The sequence below is a fragment of the Equus asinus genome, chromosome 20 (genome assembly GCF_041296235.1).
Source record: "Equus asinus isolate D_3611 breed Donkey chromosome 20, EquAss-T2T_v2, whole genome shotgun sequence".
Lineage (NCBI taxonomy): Eukaryota > Metazoa > Chordata > Mammalia > Perissodactyla > Equidae > Equus > Equus asinus.
The window spans coordinates 55,485,376-55,504,822 of NC_091809.1; the positions used below are offsets into that span (position 1 = coordinate 55,485,376).

At 38.2% G+C, this 19,447-nt stretch overlaps 1 protein-coding gene and 1 non-coding gene across 12 annotated transcripts in view; both read right to left on the reverse strand.

The window, feature by feature from the left end:
- Window positions 1-19,447, reverse strand: part of ELMOD1 (ELMO domain containing 1) — a 63,736-nt gene that overhangs the window by 21,152 nt on the left and 23,137 nt on the right. For 2 of the 11 annotated variants that reach the window (XM_070490354.1, XM_070490346.1), the window contains exons 1-6: window positions 13,151-13,285; window positions 12,257-12,361; window positions 8,347-8,530; window positions 8,181-8,209; window positions 7,159-7,256; window positions 4,004-4,133 (exon numbers count right to left, since the gene is read on the reverse strand). In XM_070490354.1, coding sequence (XP_070346455.1) covers window positions 4,004-4,133; window positions 7,159-7,256; window positions 8,181-8,209; window positions 8,347-8,491 — 402 coding nt within the window. In that variant the 5' untranslated portion in view covers window positions 8,492-8,530; window positions 12,257-12,361; window positions 13,151-13,285. Of the gene's footprint in view, window positions 1-4,003; window positions 4,134-7,158; window positions 7,257-8,180; window positions 8,210-8,346; window positions 8,531-12,256; window positions 12,362-13,150; window positions 13,286-19,447 lie in introns of those variants that run through there. The other 9 variants (XM_070490350.1, XM_070490353.1, XM_070490348.1 and 6 more) reach the window with 6 other exon arrangements.
- Window positions 7,774-7,841, reverse strand: LOC123279225 (small nucleolar RNA SNORD77). Its single transcript, XR_006517142.1, has one exon. It is a non-coding gene; the product is annotated as a small nucleolar RNA SNORD77 (small nucleolar RNA).

Below are 19,447 nucleotides of genomic sequence, written 5' to 3' on the forward strand. Positions count from 1 at the left end.
AATAATTTCATGTATGATGACAGACTAGACTAATGGCTAAAACATGTTCTTAATTAAATCCTTAATCCTTTCTTCTTTAATAAGGGTCTCTTTCCTGGAAAATGAAAGTCGATTATGCTAAAATACTTCTATGAAGTACACCATGTGTCTATGTCCTGTAAGAACGCTTGAGCCGTTGGATTCTCTTCTGATAGGCAGGCTCTTTCCTGAAAAGGAGGAAGAGGGTGGGAAGCAGGTGTCCCTGAAGGGTGAGGTCATTTCTTGCATCTAGGAAGCTGACTGGAAATCTGAACTAAAGTGGCAGGCCTCTGGTGGAGGGGCTCTGAGGAGTGCAGCCATGTAAGACTGTGCTACTGGGAGCAGAGTTATGGCAAAGCCACCAGCCAAGTGCAGGAGACCAAAGCTAGGAAGGGTGATTCCCGTGGTAGATGACAAGGTACATGTGTGGAAGCTGCACTCTGAGTCAGTCTATCACCCATCATGGCCTGTGCTCTCTGTGCAATTCTCTTCTCTTTGCACTCAGTCTTTACCACAAGCTTATTTGCCTTGCCTCAGGTCTGTAGCAGAACAGAACGGGCAAGGCCATCTGTCTATCATTCATTCGAGGAGAAGCAGTTTCTCTCTGAGGCCACCATGGAACTGTCTCTTCCTATCAGGAGAAGACTTTATAATTCTGGGTTATATTTTTTCTATTAAGTGTATGAATCCACCTAAAATTTTGCCTTTATTATTAATTTGGTTAGAAACATTTAATAGAAATGTGCATTTGAATAACTCATATGGACAGTGCTACATGAATATAAAGTGATGTTATACAGTTTCATTCCAGTCTATGTTTAAATGATTATAAAATCCAGATTTTTGGGGCCAGCCTCGTGGCCAAGTGGTTACGTTTGCGCACTCAGCTTCGGCGGCCCAGGGTTTCACTGGTTCAGATCCTGGGTGCAGACCTAGAACCGCTCATCAAGCCATGCTGAGGCGCTGTCCCACATGCCACAACTAAAAGGACCCACAGCTAGAATATACAATTATGTATGGGGGCGGTTTTGGGGAGAAGAAGAAAAAATTAAAAGAAAAAAATCCAGATTTTTTTATCCTCTAAGACTTTAAGTAGAAACACTGATACTGTGTTTCTATAAATTATAGACTTTTTGTATAAACTATAAAAATAAACATATATTTATTTATATAAACTATAAATCAAAGCACTTAAACAATGTGGCAATATATTACCCAAGCCTCTAAACCAAGAGTCGGCAGACTTTGTAAAGGGCCAGATAGTAAATATTTAGGCTTTGGTGGCCATACAGTCATTACTGCAACTATTTAATTTTGCCATCATAGTACAAAAACAGCCACAAACAATACCTAAATGAATGAATGGATGTGTCCAACAAACCTTTGCTTACAAAAATGGGTCCTGGCCAGATTTGGACCACAGGTTTTAGTTTGCTGACCCTTGCTCTAAACAATTTTATGAAGTCAGTGGTACCAAGAGTGTTATTACCCATTTTAAAGATGAAGCAGCCTAAGCTGAGGCAGTTAAACAAACCACGGGCCAGCCCCTGGAAACACAAATGTGAGCAAGACATGAGGTAGTGCAGGGCACCAGGGCAGAGCCCTTTCTAATCACCTGGGCAGTCATTTAACTGCCCAGCCTCAGTTTCCTCATCTGAAAACTGGGAATAATGCCAAAGTCTCACCTCAAGGTTCTTGTGACAACAAATGAAATAATGCTATAAAATACTTACTGTGATGATTGGCACATATTAAACATTCAATGAATGTTTCATTACTACTGATTTTATTATTATCATACTTGGACTTTGAATAAACTGAAGAGGAGAATCAAGACCCCACTCTTAAGTTTCTAAGTTTGCTTGGGGAGACTAGTAGAAGATTTCAAAATTCAATGAATAAGGATTCAAAAAAGTGAGCCAGCTTCTGCTGTGAGAATAGTGCTAACAGAGCGATGAGCAGGAGCAAATACCTGGGCCTAGGGGATGGCATGGCCTATTCTGGGTCAGGATGAATGACAGCATGGTGGAAACATGCTGTACGTAATGGAGGTCCAGGAGACAGAGTCTAAAGATATAAATTGGAAAGGGTCCAAAATGCAGGCTAAGCTGCGTGGGCTTCCTACAATCAGACAATAGGGACCCTGAAATTTTTAACCTAGAGACTAATAATGTGACTAGGTAGTCCCTCCAGCAGTGTTTGAGAAGATGGAAGGGAGGAAGCTAATGGTTAGTGGTGGAATTAAAAGGCTATTTTAATAGCTCAAGTTGGAGATGATGGTTAGAATAAGGCAGTAGGCATGGAAAACATTCGAGAGGTATTTTGGGGGGGCTCTATGGGTAAGATTCAGTGATGTTTGTAGATGCAGAGTATCTCCCCAATCATATTGCAAGCCACTTGCAGGTGGAAAAGATGCCTTTCCTCAAAGGGCCTAAGGCAGTGGTCGACAGTCCTGGCTTTATCATTTACTAGTTGTGTGAATCAGAGCCTGTACTAAAATGCTTGTAGTTTGCACACCTCTAAACTAAAGATAACAACCATCATCTTGTCCCCCTCTTATAGCTGTGACAATAAAAAATGATAACACATACATACTCAAATCATGACCACAGATAAAAGCCATGTCATAAAAGTTCTTGACATGTATCTAATGAACTACTATAATTCATGTATTCGCCCACACATGTTGAAAACCCACTATGTGCCAGCACACATTCAACAGATCAATTAAGATGGTGCAATGCAGGTACCCAAATGCCACTGATTCAGAGGGCATCTGAGCCATTCTAAAGGATTGTTCAGGCCCTTGGGGCCAGTCTGTTCATTATACCACTTTTCTCTTTTATTCACCTCTTATTTCCCATCTTGAGGTCATTGCATTGAGTTTGACTACCTCTATCAGAAAACAGAAAATAGAAGGCAATAAAAGGAGATGAAGCTCAGCCAGCAGGTTGGCTAAAGTTAAGCAGAGGCGAGAGGGAAGAAGAAAAACTATTGCTATGAATGAGGCTCCTTTAATTTTTAATGATTCACAAAGATCTAGCACTAATTAGTAGTGACAAATGAGTCATCTGCTTAAGTACTTACATACACAAAAACACACACTCCTTCACACAAAAATATAACGGGCTACATTGTTAAAATTACACCCTCTATTGATATTTTTCAATAAAATAAAGTTAAGGCAGCCAAACAAATGTTTTCTTCCAATTTTCTTTCTGCCTTTTTGAATCCTAGGAAAGGACAAGGAAGCATGCCATCCTAAAAAGCATCTATTTTCAGAAATCAATTTAGAAAATATTTCAGATGAGTAGTTATAAAGCTTGGTCTTAATTTTTTTGGTCTGAATTTTTTTTAACTCAAAATTCAGTGTTTTGAGGTAAAGTTTTATTGATGTTTCATAATACACCATCAGATCCTACGAGCCTTTTAAGGTTTTGCTTTGACAGCTGGAAGGAGTATTTATAACTGCATGTTATTCTTCCAATGGTTTCAATACACCAGATATAAACCTTTACCTCTTCTTCTAATACTCTCCGAGTTACATGAATAAATAATCAGCATTAAGATCTTGGGTAATTTCCCAAGAGGGCTATTGCTGAAGCAGAAACCAACTTCCTCTTCTTTGATGTCTATTAAAAGTCATAAAAGGAAATCCCAGGTCAGTCTTTGACAAATGCTATTACTCCTATTGGCTTTCAACACAGTTAAACAAGCTAAACTTGAGTCAAATGTGAGAGCCCAGAGAAATCTGACGCTTTTTCAGATTAAAAAACTTATATTTAAGCTCTCATGTGAACCTTCTAATGAAGAATTTGCCTCCAACAGTTGAACCAGCAAGAAAAGTAGCCTTTACCAACAGTTCAGTGCCCACGTCTTACTCATCTTTGTTCCCCCACGTCCAGAGCAGGGCCTAGCACACAGTAGGCACTTGGCAAACATCAGCTGACCTAAGTGAAGGACTGAACTGTGTTTAAGGACTAACCTTCAAAAGCATTTCTTCATGTTGAGGATTATCAGAATCATAGGGTTCTCTGCGTAGTTTTTCCACATCTGCAATAAGGTTCCTGTACCCAACGATTTGCAGAAGGCAAGCCTGAAGAGAGATTCCCAGCCTAAGGTGTTCAAAAAGAGAAATACATGAGGAAAAACAGAAAATACACTTTGGTGTTTGTTCACTTGATGTATGCACAATATGACTTTTCATTTTATTTAATATTTAGGAAATTGCTCAAATTGGATCTATTTAACAGAAGCACAATTTCTTACTGAAGTGCCACATGGATAGTTCTGGGACTTGGTTAAATTTACCTCTCATTCTGGCCTTTTCTTAAGTCCAGTTGCAACAATATGGTTTAAAAAAACAAGGGAGCTCATTATGCAGGCAACTTGAAAGAAAGATGTAGAAAATAAAGGTGATAATGGGTTCTTAAGGGATCATTTAGTCCCCCCAGGTGGGTATATTAGAAACACCTCAAAAAGGTGTGTGTGGCAGGGGTGGGAGGAGGAGAAAGAGAGAGACAGAAAAAAAGAGAGAGAGAGAAAGCCCTCAGGGGCTTAGGGATAAGAAAAATTTTCAAAGCAAAACAAAACAATAACGACAACAAAAACACCTCTGCTTGGGAGCATCCCTAATAGACTGAGGCACTGCCAAGAGAAAGAACTCACTACTTTACAAAATTTCCTTTTCATTCCAACTGCTCTAGTTGTCCGAGTGTTTTTCTTGAGGCTGAAACAAAATCTGCTTTCCTTATTACCAAGTGGTTCAAATTCTGTTCTCTGAGCAAATTTATTTCCATTTTTTTCCCTACCATGCCTATTTATTTTAAGATAGCAATTCTTTCTTCTAGTCTCATCCCCAGGGTAAAAAAAAAAAAATCCCTCATTCCTTCAATTCCCTCTCATGGGACACGGTTTTCAGATGTTTTACTGTCTTGCTGAGTCTGCTCTGATTAATAGCCCCCTTAAAACTTATCACCAGAACAGAGAACAATCTGGCACATTACTTCCTGTGATCTGAATGCTCTTTTTCTCTCCTACAATGTAGAAGGTAAACTAGAGTCTCTTTCAGCAGTCATTACAACTTTATTAAACAGGTGGGTAAATAATCACCAGGATCCTTTTTCACATAAACTACTGTCATGTAAATTACTCTCTACTTGTGTTATGGCATTTTTAAATCTAAAGGTGGCATTTCATGTTTATTTATTCCCGCTAAGTTCTTTACAGTCATTCACTTTTGTGGTTCAAAAATGGTTGAACATAAGCAGTTTCACATGATTCAACCCAAGAGTTACTGTCCGATATACTCCCACTCCTAATTCACTCACTGAAGTTTTGTTGTTGTTGCAGTGGTCATTATAATTGTGATGATGGTGTCATCATCATCTTCTTTTTTGGGGGTGAATGAGATGTATAGAGGTGAAATCTAAAGTTAGGGACAATAGAGAATTACAAGTCTTAGGATTGTATACTTATTCCAAACATAGAGGGCAGTGTCCAATAATCCAGAAGACTGAACTTAATAAAACTGAATATTCCATAAATGGCCTTTATAATTACTTGTTACTGTAGCATCAGAGGACTAAATAAGATATTTAAATTTAGGAAAAGGGGACAGTGCCACTGACCACCCGGAAAATCAACGCAGGACTGAGAAGAGAAAAAATGTAATTAATTGTAATTGAAAAAAACATAATTAAAGTGAGGTTAATAGTAGTAATGGCTTGATAAATTATAGAATATTTCCCCCAGCCCTCCCTCCTATTTCTTGTTTCTTTTTCAGAACATCATTTAATTTTTTAAAAATCACATTTTGTCAATGTTAATCTGGTAAAAAGCACTAGAATCCATATTGAGACATAAAGACACAATTTACTACATACAAGGATTTTTCTCCCTAAAGGAAATCAAAAAAATAGATAGTGAGGAAATGCTTTTGAATGAAACATAAAACTGACATAGAAAAGATTTGCTATTAAATCATAATCTGTAAATATGATTATAGGACTAATACATTCCTCATGCCCAATTGTAGTCTTAAATTTTTGGTTCAACGTAATTTAAAATGAATTGTCTTCTTATCACCTTCCCAGAGGAGTAAAATATATGTCACAAGGTTTCAAAAAGACATTTATTGCATAATTAAATCAACTTTCAATGGCTGAATAAGGAAAAGGGAGCTAATTAGCTGAAGTGGCTGCAGAAGGATGCTATGGCAACCACGTGGAAATGGAGTTTTGTGATGAGCCCCAATTAGCTAGTCCCTAAAATCTCTCCAAGAGACAGACCTATACAAAGTGCACTCTGAAATTCCCCTCAACAATGGCTCCCAGTCTTCGGCAATTAAAAGCATTTCTCAGCGACAACATTTGAGATTCCCGTGTATGCACATCTATCTAGAAGACAGTTTGATTGCTACCTACCTAAACTGTCGCTAAATATCTCTGCATGCAGAATTTATTCTATCCAATATCCTTAGCCCAAAGTTTTACTGAAAAATTCCTGTGCTCAATGGAAAATATAAAGCTAAATTTTAAACATCATGTACATTGCCAAATGCATTTTAATACTTCCAAGACGAGATGACTAAATTACAAAGTTCTAAAGTCCTCGTACAAAAACCATCTCTCCCACACACATGCCTGTCTTCTTGACAAGCAGGTAGGAACTGTCTCCAAGATTATCAGCCTGTCATGAACCGAAGGAATATTTTTGATGGAGCAGAATCAGCTCCAGCACATTTACGATTTGAACATTTACTGTTAATGTAAAACAGAGGCAGCACATAGAGCAACTGTCGATGAATGGTTCCCCTTTATTTCATCTTCCGATATCAGGGGCATCCATCAGATTTCTTGCATTCATTGTATCTCAGAAGCACCTGCATAAATCACAACCAAGGTACAGAGTTGCTGCCATTTACAAACATGAAAAAGGCCCCTTTTCTCTTTTATCCTTCATCTGAAAGTCAAAACATGGCAGACGATTGTTTTAGGGGGGAAGGGGGAGATGGGGAGAGGGAGAGAGAATGAAAGAGAGAGAAAGAGATTGAGAGCACACTCAAATGAGTGCTATAGAACCACTAAATATGTGGCCATGTGACTTGTGTTCTATATTTTCAACAAAATAAATTCTTACTGTGGGTTTATGTCGGGGTTAATTTTTTTCAGTTCCATGATGTCGTCTATGGTTTTTTCAATAGCATCAGGGTGGACGCTCACTGAAGTTTGCAACAGCTGGAAAACATTTTTCAGTCAGTCCCCTTGTCATGAACACCAGTGGCTTAAGCAGGGTCTACTTAGACAGGGGTTTCAAGTATTTGGTTAAAGCTTCTATAGGAAGATACTAACCTAAACTAAAAGCAAAAATTGATTTAGTTTTGGAATTCTAGTAAATTTGACATTTTCACAATGGGGGTAGTGCAATTTTCCTGATTAAGGTAATTAACATAAAACACAAATACATATGATTTTTCTAACCTCTTCCATCTGTTTCAAGCTACTTACATTGAAATATTTTCTTTTTTCCCAAACAATATGATTTCCACGGTTAATGGGCATCATGTATATGATTAAAGAGTGAAGTACTTAGGGGAGATTAGTCTTAAGGATGCTAAAATTAAATAATAATATAGAATTATAAAGAATCTTGAAAAAGAAAACAGATTTTCTTTCTTATGTGGATGCTTAACTATGTGCTATAAAAGCTCGCATGGTGGCTTCTTTGGTTTTCTTGGAAAATATTTTTTTTCTCAGATACATTAGACAAATGGTATATTTCTTCACGATTCAATCTGCTGAACTCAGCAACCATCATAGTATGGAAAATCTTGAGTATAAAGTTAAATGATTTGGATATTGAAGGAAATACCAGAGTTAATGATGTATGTATTTTCAAGGAATATGTATTTTATGATTCGGAAAGAGGTATAAAGAAGATTAATCCAACAATGAAGTAATAAGTGCTTCATAAATCTGCCTAGAAATTCACATACAGTGGCTGCTCTCATGTCAAAAGTACAGTGGTTTGTGATGGGCAAACGCTTCTTTCTTCTCAGTTTGTAGGGCCAATGGTATATTTCTTAAAAGTTTTACTTTTGATGATGGAGGTAAGCCTCTAGGTGAAAAGTTGCTGAAAAATATAGAAATGATCTCACTTACCTTACTTTTTGAATCCCTCAGTGATGTTTCTGTAAAACAGAGAATAAAAAAAGTCATGCAAAAATTATCCTTTATGAGTGGTTTAAAATTACTATAGTGAAATATAACACTGTATCCTCCATCCCAGCAAGCTTGCATTTTGCTTACTTCTTTGTTTCACGCTTACCGATTTTCATGGTTCTAGAAGCTCCAGGCTTGGTATTGTAACAGATCCGTTGCAGTTCACATCTTCCAGTCAGCTTCCTCATTACAAATTTCAGGCAGCGCCACAAAAATTTGCAGTAAAAATATAGGCACACTTGGATCAACATTCTGTCAAAAACAAAAGACAGCACCCTTCCAATAGAACTCTGGAAGGGAATAGAAAGCAGCCACCACCAGCAAGAAAAGAACCCCACAAGAAAAGCAACCATTAGACTCCTGGGTTTACAAGCATATTTCATTTTTCTAATCCCATGTTATTTTATTTCTGGTAGCTACACAACCCATCATTGAGAGGGAAGCCCAAGGTCTGTGAGGACGCTCTTACTATGACTGCAAGCAACTCCAGAAGACCCTGTGCTAACAAATTTGATATTCCAACAAACTGAGGATGAAGCACAGGAATCCTTTCTTTTCTTCCCTTTGCCTAAAAACATTTTGAAAAGAAATCAGTACCATGAAAAGAGAATCTTTGTGTTTTAGGAGTTGTCTCACCCTTAGACATGGGGGAAAGAACGTGTTATGGCAACTCTCATCTTCTGCCTCTGAGGACAGCTTCTCAGCTCACTCTGGTTCATTACCAGCCCCTCCTCAGTGCCTTTTTTTGGGCCACTATTTTATTTCTTCCCTTGTTTCCACTCTTTCCTCCTTCCCTCTGCTTTCCTTCAGGCACTGTTGTCCTCCCTAAGGACTTGGTTGTATGGCCACCTGTCTTCTCTGCTGACCAATCCCAACACTTCTTGGACTTGCCAGAGGCCTCCCCCTCAGTTCACTGAACAAAGCACATTGACCTTTGGTTCCCCAACGTTCTCTGATTTAAGCCTTCCCCAAACTCCTACCTCTTGACAAGTTTGTTCCTGGCTCTTGCCAAACAAATTTTTCTTTATTGCACACCCTATCTTACTCCAATAGTACCTCAACAAGCTATGAAGTATACTGTCATCAATTATGCACTTATTCACGATATCTCTGGCACATGAGAATTTGTGTTTTTATGCTGACTTTTAGTTTTTAATATGTGAGTGCCTACTGCTTCACAGTCCTGCTCAGAGTCTCAAAATGACTCAAGCTATAGAAGTAAAGAGGACTTATCATCCAGGAACTTATTTTCAACTCATCTTCCCTTAATACTCTGAATTCGTAGGAGGCAGAATTATTTATATTACTTCCTATTGGTGTCACTTCTAAAAGATGGGTTTTTTTCCTCCAATGTCCACTAATTCCCTCCAGTGCTAACATAAGGTGATCCAGGGTCATTCAGATGAATAGGAGTAGTCAACTAATAGCCTCAGTGATGTGATCCATCCCTGAATATGAACCAACGCCTTGACTGTGTTCCTATGCTCAAATTGCTCTGACTCCAATATCTTGAACAGCCTGTGTTAAAAATAAAAATTCCAGGGGCTGGCCCCGTGGCCGAGTGGTTAAGTTCGCGCGCTCCGCTGCAAGCGGCCCAGTGTTTCGTTGGTTCGAATCCTGGGCGTGGACATGGCACTGCTCATCAAACCACGCTGAGGCAGCGTCCCACATGCCACAACTAGAGGGACCCACAACGAAGAATATACAACTATGTACTGGGGGGCTTTGGGGAGAAAAAGGAAAAAATAAAATCTTTAAAAAAAATAAATAAATAAAAAATAAAAAAAAATAAAAATTCCAACAGGCTAACTTGTACAACAGCATGGAGTCTATATCATATAAATGCAAAGGGAATATGGAGGAAACAGTATAAGTAACCAAATTGCTACACTAATATAACACAATGGAATCCTTTGTAGGCAGTCAAATTATGTTCTAGAATATCTAACAACATGAGAAAAATGCCCATAATATTCTTATAAAATAGAAAAAAGTTAGAAAGGAATGTGTATGGAATGATCTACTTTTTCTTTAAAAAATCAAGTAAAAAATTTTAATGGTGATATATTAACAAGGAGGAAAATACTGGCAGGATACAGGACAAAAACGCTAACAGTGGTATTTTTTGGTTAAGTATATTTTCATTTTTTTCTATAATAAGTAAGTATTATTCTATTTAAGAAAAAAAGAAAGTTTTAACAACAATTAAAATGTACTAAATGATCACCAAAAGCCATTACAAAGTGCATATAAAATTTCTATGTGAAGTCAGATTCTGCTGAAAGACAAAAAATGGATTTACTATGTCGTAAAGTCTGCAATTCAACTGTTTTAGTCAAATATGTTTTAAGATCTATTAGGATTTGGGTATTAGCTTTCATAAAAAATGGAACCCTAACAACAAAATTAGTGGAACATTTTAATTAGATGAGTGAAAAATTAGATGAGCAAAACCTCAACTTGCTCTCTTGGAAAAGGTTTTCCAGTTTTCCAATTATTGGATAGCTATGCCAAAAAAAAAAAAAAAAAAAAAGATTGAGCAATATATTGGTTAACTGGTCACCAGCAAAGTGATAATGATATTAATTACTGGTTGGCATTGTTCTTATTACTAAGTCAAGTGAAGTTTGACTTATTCTATTCTATTACTTATTCCAGTAAAGTTTGTCTAGCATGTGGGCCACTTCCTCAAATGAAGCCTCTTTTAAGTCTGTGAATCAGGACTCCATGATAATCAAGTTCTTGTGACACTAAATCTTCCCAGAGAAAAGAGCTCTGATTATTGCTTAAGGAGCATCTTTGTACTCGCCCTACTTAGGGCACAAGCCAGCAGATCATATTATAGCTCAGATCAACCCATAGAAAGTTTCCCTGGTGCAACCTCTCTGTTAGATCTACACAAAGATGTGACTTGAGATGGAGAGGTGTCACTCTAGGTGGCAGGAAGTGTCCAGAGGGAGAGTGGCTTATAGCCCATCTGTAATTTCTCCCATTGGCCTCCTTGCATATGAGAAGAAAATGCCTGGGGAACTGTTTTCATCAAGACAGTCTTACATAAGAGGGAGAAAAGACATCATGTTCTATTTGCTTTTATCTTTTTTTTCAACTCCCCTGAGGATTTTCACACTGTCAAAGACAGGGAAACCCAGCAGAAATCCACAGTGAGGGCTTAGGGAGGATGCATCATTTCTTAGGGCTCCCCACTCTGTGAGGTGTATCACATCTGTCTCACCTAATCACAGAAACAGCATCACAAATCGTGAAAGAGACATGCCCATTTCAATTGTGAAATGAAATTTATACACTGTTTCCTTACCCTTTCGTAATTTCTGGGCCTGTAGTTCTGATAATGCTATTTATTACCAAGCATATATTTTTATTGTTTTCCTTGTTTTTCTAATGGATGACCATGCCCATAAATATTTCATTAAAAGGTCAACTTGCTATGCTAGGCCATATATTTTCTTGCTGTGTTAGGTGCTATATTTTTTTAAGCCAGATCATCAGATCAAACAACATTTTGACAGACATAATTTATCTTGTGTTTAGATCATAAACTTAAGGGATGGTCAGAGATTGAAACACCAGTGCTACCCCTTACTTTGGAAGCCTTATTTTGATGACAGAAATAATACCCAACTCGCTTCCTCATGAAAGGACCAGGTCAGCAAAACCTCCATTTGAGCATCTCAGGATGGCTGTTCTTCACCATCAAGTGCTGCCAGGAGCTCACTTCTTAAATTTTTGGGCCTGCTTAAGTCTCCAAATCGTAAAGGTTATGGAAAAACTGCTGAAGGTCCAGAGAACAATAAGCATGGTGAAACGTTTGGGGGGAATGTTAAATTGGTTTGGTATATTTATCCTGAAAAGGAAGAAATTAAGAAATGGGTCTTTAAATGCTTTTAAGCTAATCAGTGGTTGGTTGACGGAAAAAGAAAGATAAGAAGGAAGGAAGGGAGGAAGGGAAGAAGGAAGGAAGGAAGGCAGGCAGGTAGGAAGGTGTGCCTGTTTCTTACCTGAGTTTAAGCACTTTTGGATCATAGTACCTTTCCTCCTTTTAATCTCCTTTATGTCCTTATGTTTCTGATGGCATGCCTTGAGTGGAGGCATCTCAAATATACCTGTGAGGCAGATCCCGTTTGCTTTCTTTGATCCCATCCTTCTGTTCCTACTCTTAGAATAAGCGTTAGAGCCAACCCCTCTCCATCACCTGAACCCTGTGTTCAAGGGGTTTATAGCTCGGCTCGTGTTTTCCTCCTGGCCTGAATCATCAAACCAATAAGTTTAGTTTTAATTAGGGGAATATTTGCTTTTTTTCTTCAGAACACTAGACAGTTTTCTCAGTTCTGATGGAAGATTCTCAACTCACGACTGAAAGGATCTCCTACATTTTGCAGGAACAACAATCAAATTCTCAAGACTATGAGGAGACACTGCTGATCACCATCTCCTATTTTTAACAACTACCTGCAGAGACAGCAGTTTCTGTGTTTGTTTCTGGTTTTTTAATCACAGCTTTTTGATAGTATTCCAAAAAGAGTGTTACTGAAGCACTGGGAGAATCTGATTCAATAATAAGAGCTACTTAGGTTCTATTTCCAATATTTTCTGTTACTGCCATTTATTAACATGCCGCAGAGTGAAGTTTATGGCTGAGTTCACAGCAGTGCTCTTCCATAAAGCAATTATGATCGCTTTCATTATTTAACATTCATTCTCTAGCTTGAATCAGAATAGCCACCCAATGTAAATTATTCAAAATGGATCATATCTCTGCTACCAAATAAAAGCGAGCTCCTGTCTTGTGGTGTTTTGTTAGAGGGATCTATGCAGCATGGATGGGGCCTCTGAAACAGGAGATGCACCTAGAACCATGTGGCCTCCTGCCATGGGTGGGGGGCTGTGGGTACCTGTGGTGCAACTCTACTCCATCATCTTAACTTTGTGACTGCTGTCTTCTTTTGGAATAATAGAGAAAAGTGGCTTATTTTGAACAGTCTCAATGAATTTGCTAATGTAAGTTAATTCTTGCTTGAAGAAATCCTGTAATAAATAAGAAGTACACTATTGGTGAGGAAGGATATGTACAAAATAATCACAGTTCTTGGTTCAAACCGCAGTTTCCTAAATGAAACATTTTTCATCCAAATGGCCATAAAGAACAGCAAAACGCTCAATGTTTCCACCATTTCATGCACTTTCTAAAATCACGTTTTGAAAAATTTTAGTTGCTCTATTGAAGTTCCTAATTAAGGGCACTGGTCATCAATTGGAGATTAACTTGTCAACAGGTGTTTGGCCTAGTAAATGAGACCCTCTCTATCATCAGCTTCCTACTGGGAAGAGAGACTGCAGAGGACTTGATACATGAACTGGAAATGTGAAATCACACAAAAAAACCATTTGTGGGCCTCTAGAAAAACAAGAGTATTTTACCCGCATTGAGCAGCAGTGAGGCAGTGCCCGGTGTCCAGGCGATTGGGGCCCCATGGTCTTTTCCATCATTCCTTATCTGAAGAGATCATGCTGGTGGTTTTGGTTTTTGTTTTTGGTGAGGAAGATTGGCCCTGAGCTAACTTCTGTTGCCAATCTTCCTCTTTTTTTATCTTGAGGAAGACTGTCCCCCAGCCAACATCCGTGCCAATCTTCCTCTATTTTTTTATATTTGGGGTGCTGCCTCAGCACGGCTTGATGAGCGGTGTGTGGGTCCATGCCCTGGATCCGAACCTGTGAACCCCAGGCTGCTGAAGTGGATGTGCGAACCAAACCACCACGCCACCATGCCAGCCCCATATCATGCTGCTTTTGAAAAGTGGTGGGAATAAATCTCTCATGGATCAATATTTTTCCAAATTCTATTGCTATAGCAAAGGGCACTGTTTTTACATTCAAGGGAAATTTTATCTGAGGGCTTAGAGAGCAACAGCTGACTGTGGGATAACTAAAATAATAAATTAATTAATGGTTTATCCTTTTCTTTTTAAAGAAAAGGAGGCACAGGTTTATCTTAATGTATTAGTGACATCACTATTCAATTAAAAATTTGATGCTTAAATACATACATTTTACAAGATTTATTTTTTTAAAAACCAGATTTTTTTTGCTATTTGGATAATACTTTTATTGACTTATAAGGGAAGCAGCATATACATTATACTTTGACACTTAAAAAGTATTTAAATGTAATCTCAAATATAAACTTCTATTGTAAATAAAAATATTTTTTAAAAGAACCAAAGTTAAATAAATCTATAAATAAAAGAAAGTCATCCTCACAAGGTTGTAATCTATCATAACCTTAATAAAAAAAATTAAATACATAAAAAAATAAAAAAGAAAGTCATCATCCAGAATAGGCCTTAGAATCTTCTATAGGGGATAAGGCGCAGGCTTCTTAATATTATAGATTCTCCACATAACATAACTTTTAAAAAAATATATAAAAACCACCAGGACCAGGTGAGAGGCCCTTCTCAGTATTATGAATAAATTCTTTCTGTTGAGTTAAAGACCTGCAGCAGATGAAGGAGAGTGATGTGAAATGAACTGGGGAAAACATTAAAATGATCACTGAAAGGCAGTTTACTTATTATTTCAAGGAACTGAAGAAAAACAAGATGAGAAGACTGGCCACGCAGTACAGAAGGAAAAGGAGTGGGGATCACGGCAGAGGGAAAATGTGAATATAAGTCAAGAACTTAATTTCATTGTAAACCACACGCCATCCCTGTCCGCAAGGAACTCAGTCTCTAGCCAGGAAAATGACAACAACAACAAAAAGCAGAAAAACAGTGTGATAATTTTATTAAAAAAAAATTGCCCAAAGTGTTGGAGAAGCAGAGGAGAGAAAGTCTCTTCCTCTGATATTGGACAGTAAAACCAGCTCTTTTCTTTTTTCTTTTCTTTTTGATTTAGAAATAATTGCTACCCATACAGCCGACTCTTGATTATCCTAACAAAGAGGGCAAGAACGACGTGGGAAACCAGCGTGCCTTACTCAGTTCAGAAGAAAAGTGAAAAATACAACAGTTAGATGAATGAAATTCAAACCAACATTTATTGAGTGTCCGTGGCCTTCATTTATCTTGCTCATGCTCTGTAGGAGGGACTTGAACAGTGACGTGGCCGAAAAGTTGGCCCGAAAAGTTGAGGGAATTAAAGGGGCAGGAGAGCTGGGATGCTGATGATGGAGCCTCAGAGAATCTCTGATGGCAGCTTGATGGCGACAGGCAGGCTCCGGTGAGCACTGACAGGAAACTGCCTAGAAAACTATTCAGGTTAACACCTGTCAACAAGGGGGTGGAAACAGTTTTTGTTCTAATGCAGCAAACAAACTAATTAAAATATATGTATGTGTAGATACATGTGTATGTGTGTGCTGAATGGAAATACTGCCACTTAAAAGGGAAGCGTCTGGAGGTCGGACTTCAAGTCTAGTCTCATGTTGCCACTAGGAGCTGTGTGACTTTGGACGAGCCACTTTGCTTCTCTGGGTCTCTGCCTTCTCATTTGTAAGGTGAAGGGAATGGACTAGATTTCTGGCTCTAGGGGGAGGCTAGATACGTGTTGCAAGGGAAAAAGATTGTTCACCTGACTCTCCCTTCTCTTTAAGGTCCATTTGAGGTCTGGCTGAAAATTGCCATGCTTCTGGGCGGTTTTATGTCGTGCTTGCAAAGGTGTCCCAGCCCTGCCCCCAACTTCATCTTTGCAACTTCTACTCACCCCAACAAACCTGGACCTCCTGCTGCTTGTGGCAGCTCGTCACACTTTCTCAGGCTTTGTTCACAGCATCCGTGCCACCTCCCACACCCTCTACCCTTATTTAAAAATATGAGCAGCCTGGTCCTTCCTTTCCCTCAACATCACCCATGTGAAGCCTTCCCTGGATATCACAAAGTGCCTGTAGCATGCCACTGGTCACATCCTTTCTTTTTTTCTTCTTCCTCTTCTTCTCCCCAAAGCCCCCCAGTACATAGTTGTATATTCTAGTTGTAGGTCCTTCTGGTTGTGCTGTGTGGGACGCCACCTCAGCACGGCCTGATGAGTGGTGCCATGTCCGCGCCCCCCGGATTCGAACCAGCGAAACCCCGGACCACCGAAGCAGAGCGCAAAAACTTAACCACTCTACCACGGGGCCAGCCCCTCACATCCCTTCCTATACCTTAGTTTTATATGCGTGTGCCTCATCTTACCAGGTGGTATATTACTTTGGAGCAGAGACTACCTCATATTCATTTTTGTATCTTTTGTATCACTTTTTTCACTTTCACGTCTCACAACAGGGATGCAGTGAGGGGGAAACGCAATGCAGAAATGATGAGAAACAGCTTTTAATTCAGACAGGCCTGCATTCAAATATCTGTGTGCCCTTGGGCGACTTACTTAACTTTGCTAAGCCTTCTTGCTCTATGCTGTAAAGTGGGATATTAATTCCTACTTTATTACAATTGTTATTACTAGAAAATAATATTTAAAAATGTGGAATAGTACTACAATTGTGAGCAGTAAATTCTTACTAAACAAATCAGTGGGCCAAGATACTGATCAAGTGTGAACGACTTCTAAAACCCAACTTACAGATATTTTTGCTAATTGGAAGCCTTTATTTTCCTAATTATAGGAGTAAAATATATTTTTCCCTCAACTGTTTCACAGCCAGGACTTGGGCACAAGTCTGCTGTATTGCTCAAAGCCTTTCCCCTGGGGGGCTGAGTTTGGCACAGGCTCTCCCTTCCTCTCTTCTGCCTAAGGAAGGGAAATATGCAGTGAAGTCCATGGCCAAGAAATGCAGATCCTGGGGCTGGAATAATTGGCAGCAATTATCTATACGGAGTGACTTAAAAGATTCCCTGTATTAGAAATTCTCAAAACTAATAATGTTTTGATGACTATAAATATATAATCTCAATAACTAAATCCTAGCAAGGGAAAAGTTCTCCAGTGAAAATCTTAGGCCCTCTCTTTTATATACATCAACTGAATTAAAATTAATAAAATATATTATTCAAACTAAATCCTAAGCCTCGGTTCTATTTTGGGCTTCAAAAGTGTCCCCTCTTTTTCTGATCACCCATAGACACACTTTCTTCTCCATTTAAACCCTTGTTTTCTTTTAATGCAGACCATGGCTAAACTCATATTGGGTGACAATGGGGTACTTATCCAATATCCCACATCTACTCTCGATTTAAAACACACTCTTCAGCCAGGTGTACTAATTCTGTAGCATTTGTTTCTAATATTTCACACAATTTTTTTTTAACAAGCATCAAATATCTTCTCCACTCCTTTATGCTCTGAGTAGTTATACCATTAATATATCTGACGGTAGCAGTGACCTAGAGAGAGCAGAGTTTGGGTACCATGTATCTTAAATGTGGATTAATTAATTAAAACCCATTCTTTCTCACAAACTGGTTTCCTTAAGATTAACTTCATTTTCTTCTAGGGCTGTACATGGAGCATTTCGTTCCAGAGCAACTCAGAAATTAACAGATTAATTACTCTGTGGGCTTTTAAATAATGCTGAATTCATCTCGGTGAAAGTCAACTCCTTATTCTGCAAAATATATTTGCTGAGCTCAGGAATTAACACCTGATTTAGTCAGACCATGTTTACATAACCTTCTCTTTGGTTCAAATGAAAAGATTGCCAAAATTGTCCAATACCTATGGGAATGGATTATAGGGAATAAAATGTAGTCTAAATTATCTGATAGAGCTTATAATGCAGGATTATTACTTCTTGCCCTCTTATCCTTCCAAATTCCATAAACATTAGCATATAATGAATACACACACATTGTAACTTAATAAAAAGCATTAAAAACCAAAACCAAAACCAAAAAACAAAGCCAAAAGCAATAATCAACTAAAGAGGAGCAATGATCAAGTTTCCTTTTACTATTTCAGAATCAATGGTCAATAAAAATCCTCAAGTTTCTTTCTTAATGTGTAATCTATTATCTAGCTTCAGTTTCACACAAATAATCAATGTCAAGTAATATTTGTGAAATATATGTGCCAAATTAAAAGAGAAAAATTTGTGTCAGAACACATAACTGACAGGGATATGCTAGTTCCATCATCCTTGGATCTGCTCTGTGTGATAGATCTTGCCTGTATCTGTTTTAAATCATCAGATACAAATTAATTTTAAAATGTTATAATCTCTACTAAACACAGTGTTGCATCTATTCAGTCTAACAAAAAACTAACAGAAACCAGTGCTGCTATTTCCCCTAAAATGGCTGGTTTTGAGGCCACTTGAGTTTTTCTAAAACAAGATGCTAAAGAAGAAATCCAGTAGTACAAGGGTTGGTGCAAACCTCATCATAGCCATCTTCTCTTTTAAAAGGGATCTCCTGACTTCTAAGCTTCATCTAACACTAAATCGTTCTGTTCACATGATTCTACAGCTAAAAGACACCATGTTTACATTCAGGAGGGATTCATAAATACCAATTTTTCATGAATGTGTAAACAGATGGGTTAATTACCATGGCAACCAAAAACCGTATCAGATCAAATACTTTGCTGGCAAATGTCCTAGTGATTTTTCAAATACTTTCGTTTTACATGGCTGAGATAAACAGAATGAAGAGTATTCTACAGAATAAAACAAATGCTAATGCCTGTAAATGGTTTAATAGTGACCTCCTGCGAAGTTTTCACAGTTCTAAGCTCCAGCAGCAAAAGATAATGAATCCCACAAAAACTGATCTAGGTGCTTCAGAAACAATGATACAACCAAAACCAGTGGGGAAAAGAAAACCTTCATGCAGCCACTGAAAGAACTGTCACTTCCCTAAAAGAAGAAGCCCACTAATCATTTGCTTAGAGAAAACAAGCCATTGCAAGGGGTGAGAATGTGTAATAGGGGTAGGCCGCCATCTTGAGGGAAAGAGACTTAATATTCTGCGAGGTGTGTTTTATTTTCTAACTTTCAGGACCAGACTAACTTTATTTTGTTGTGTTTTAATATGATTAAAAATTTCTCCAAGAATTTCATTAATAGAATTGTGAATGGCAGTCAACATTCTTGGAAATAATTCTAACTATAGGTCCAGCCATATGGCTTTCGAAACAAAACAAGATCACTCCCAAACCCACTGACATGTACAGCACTCCACACAGCACAATCTTCAGGGAGTCAACAACGCGCATTTCAGAGGCATCACTGAGGCAGGAACAGCAAGACTTAGAAC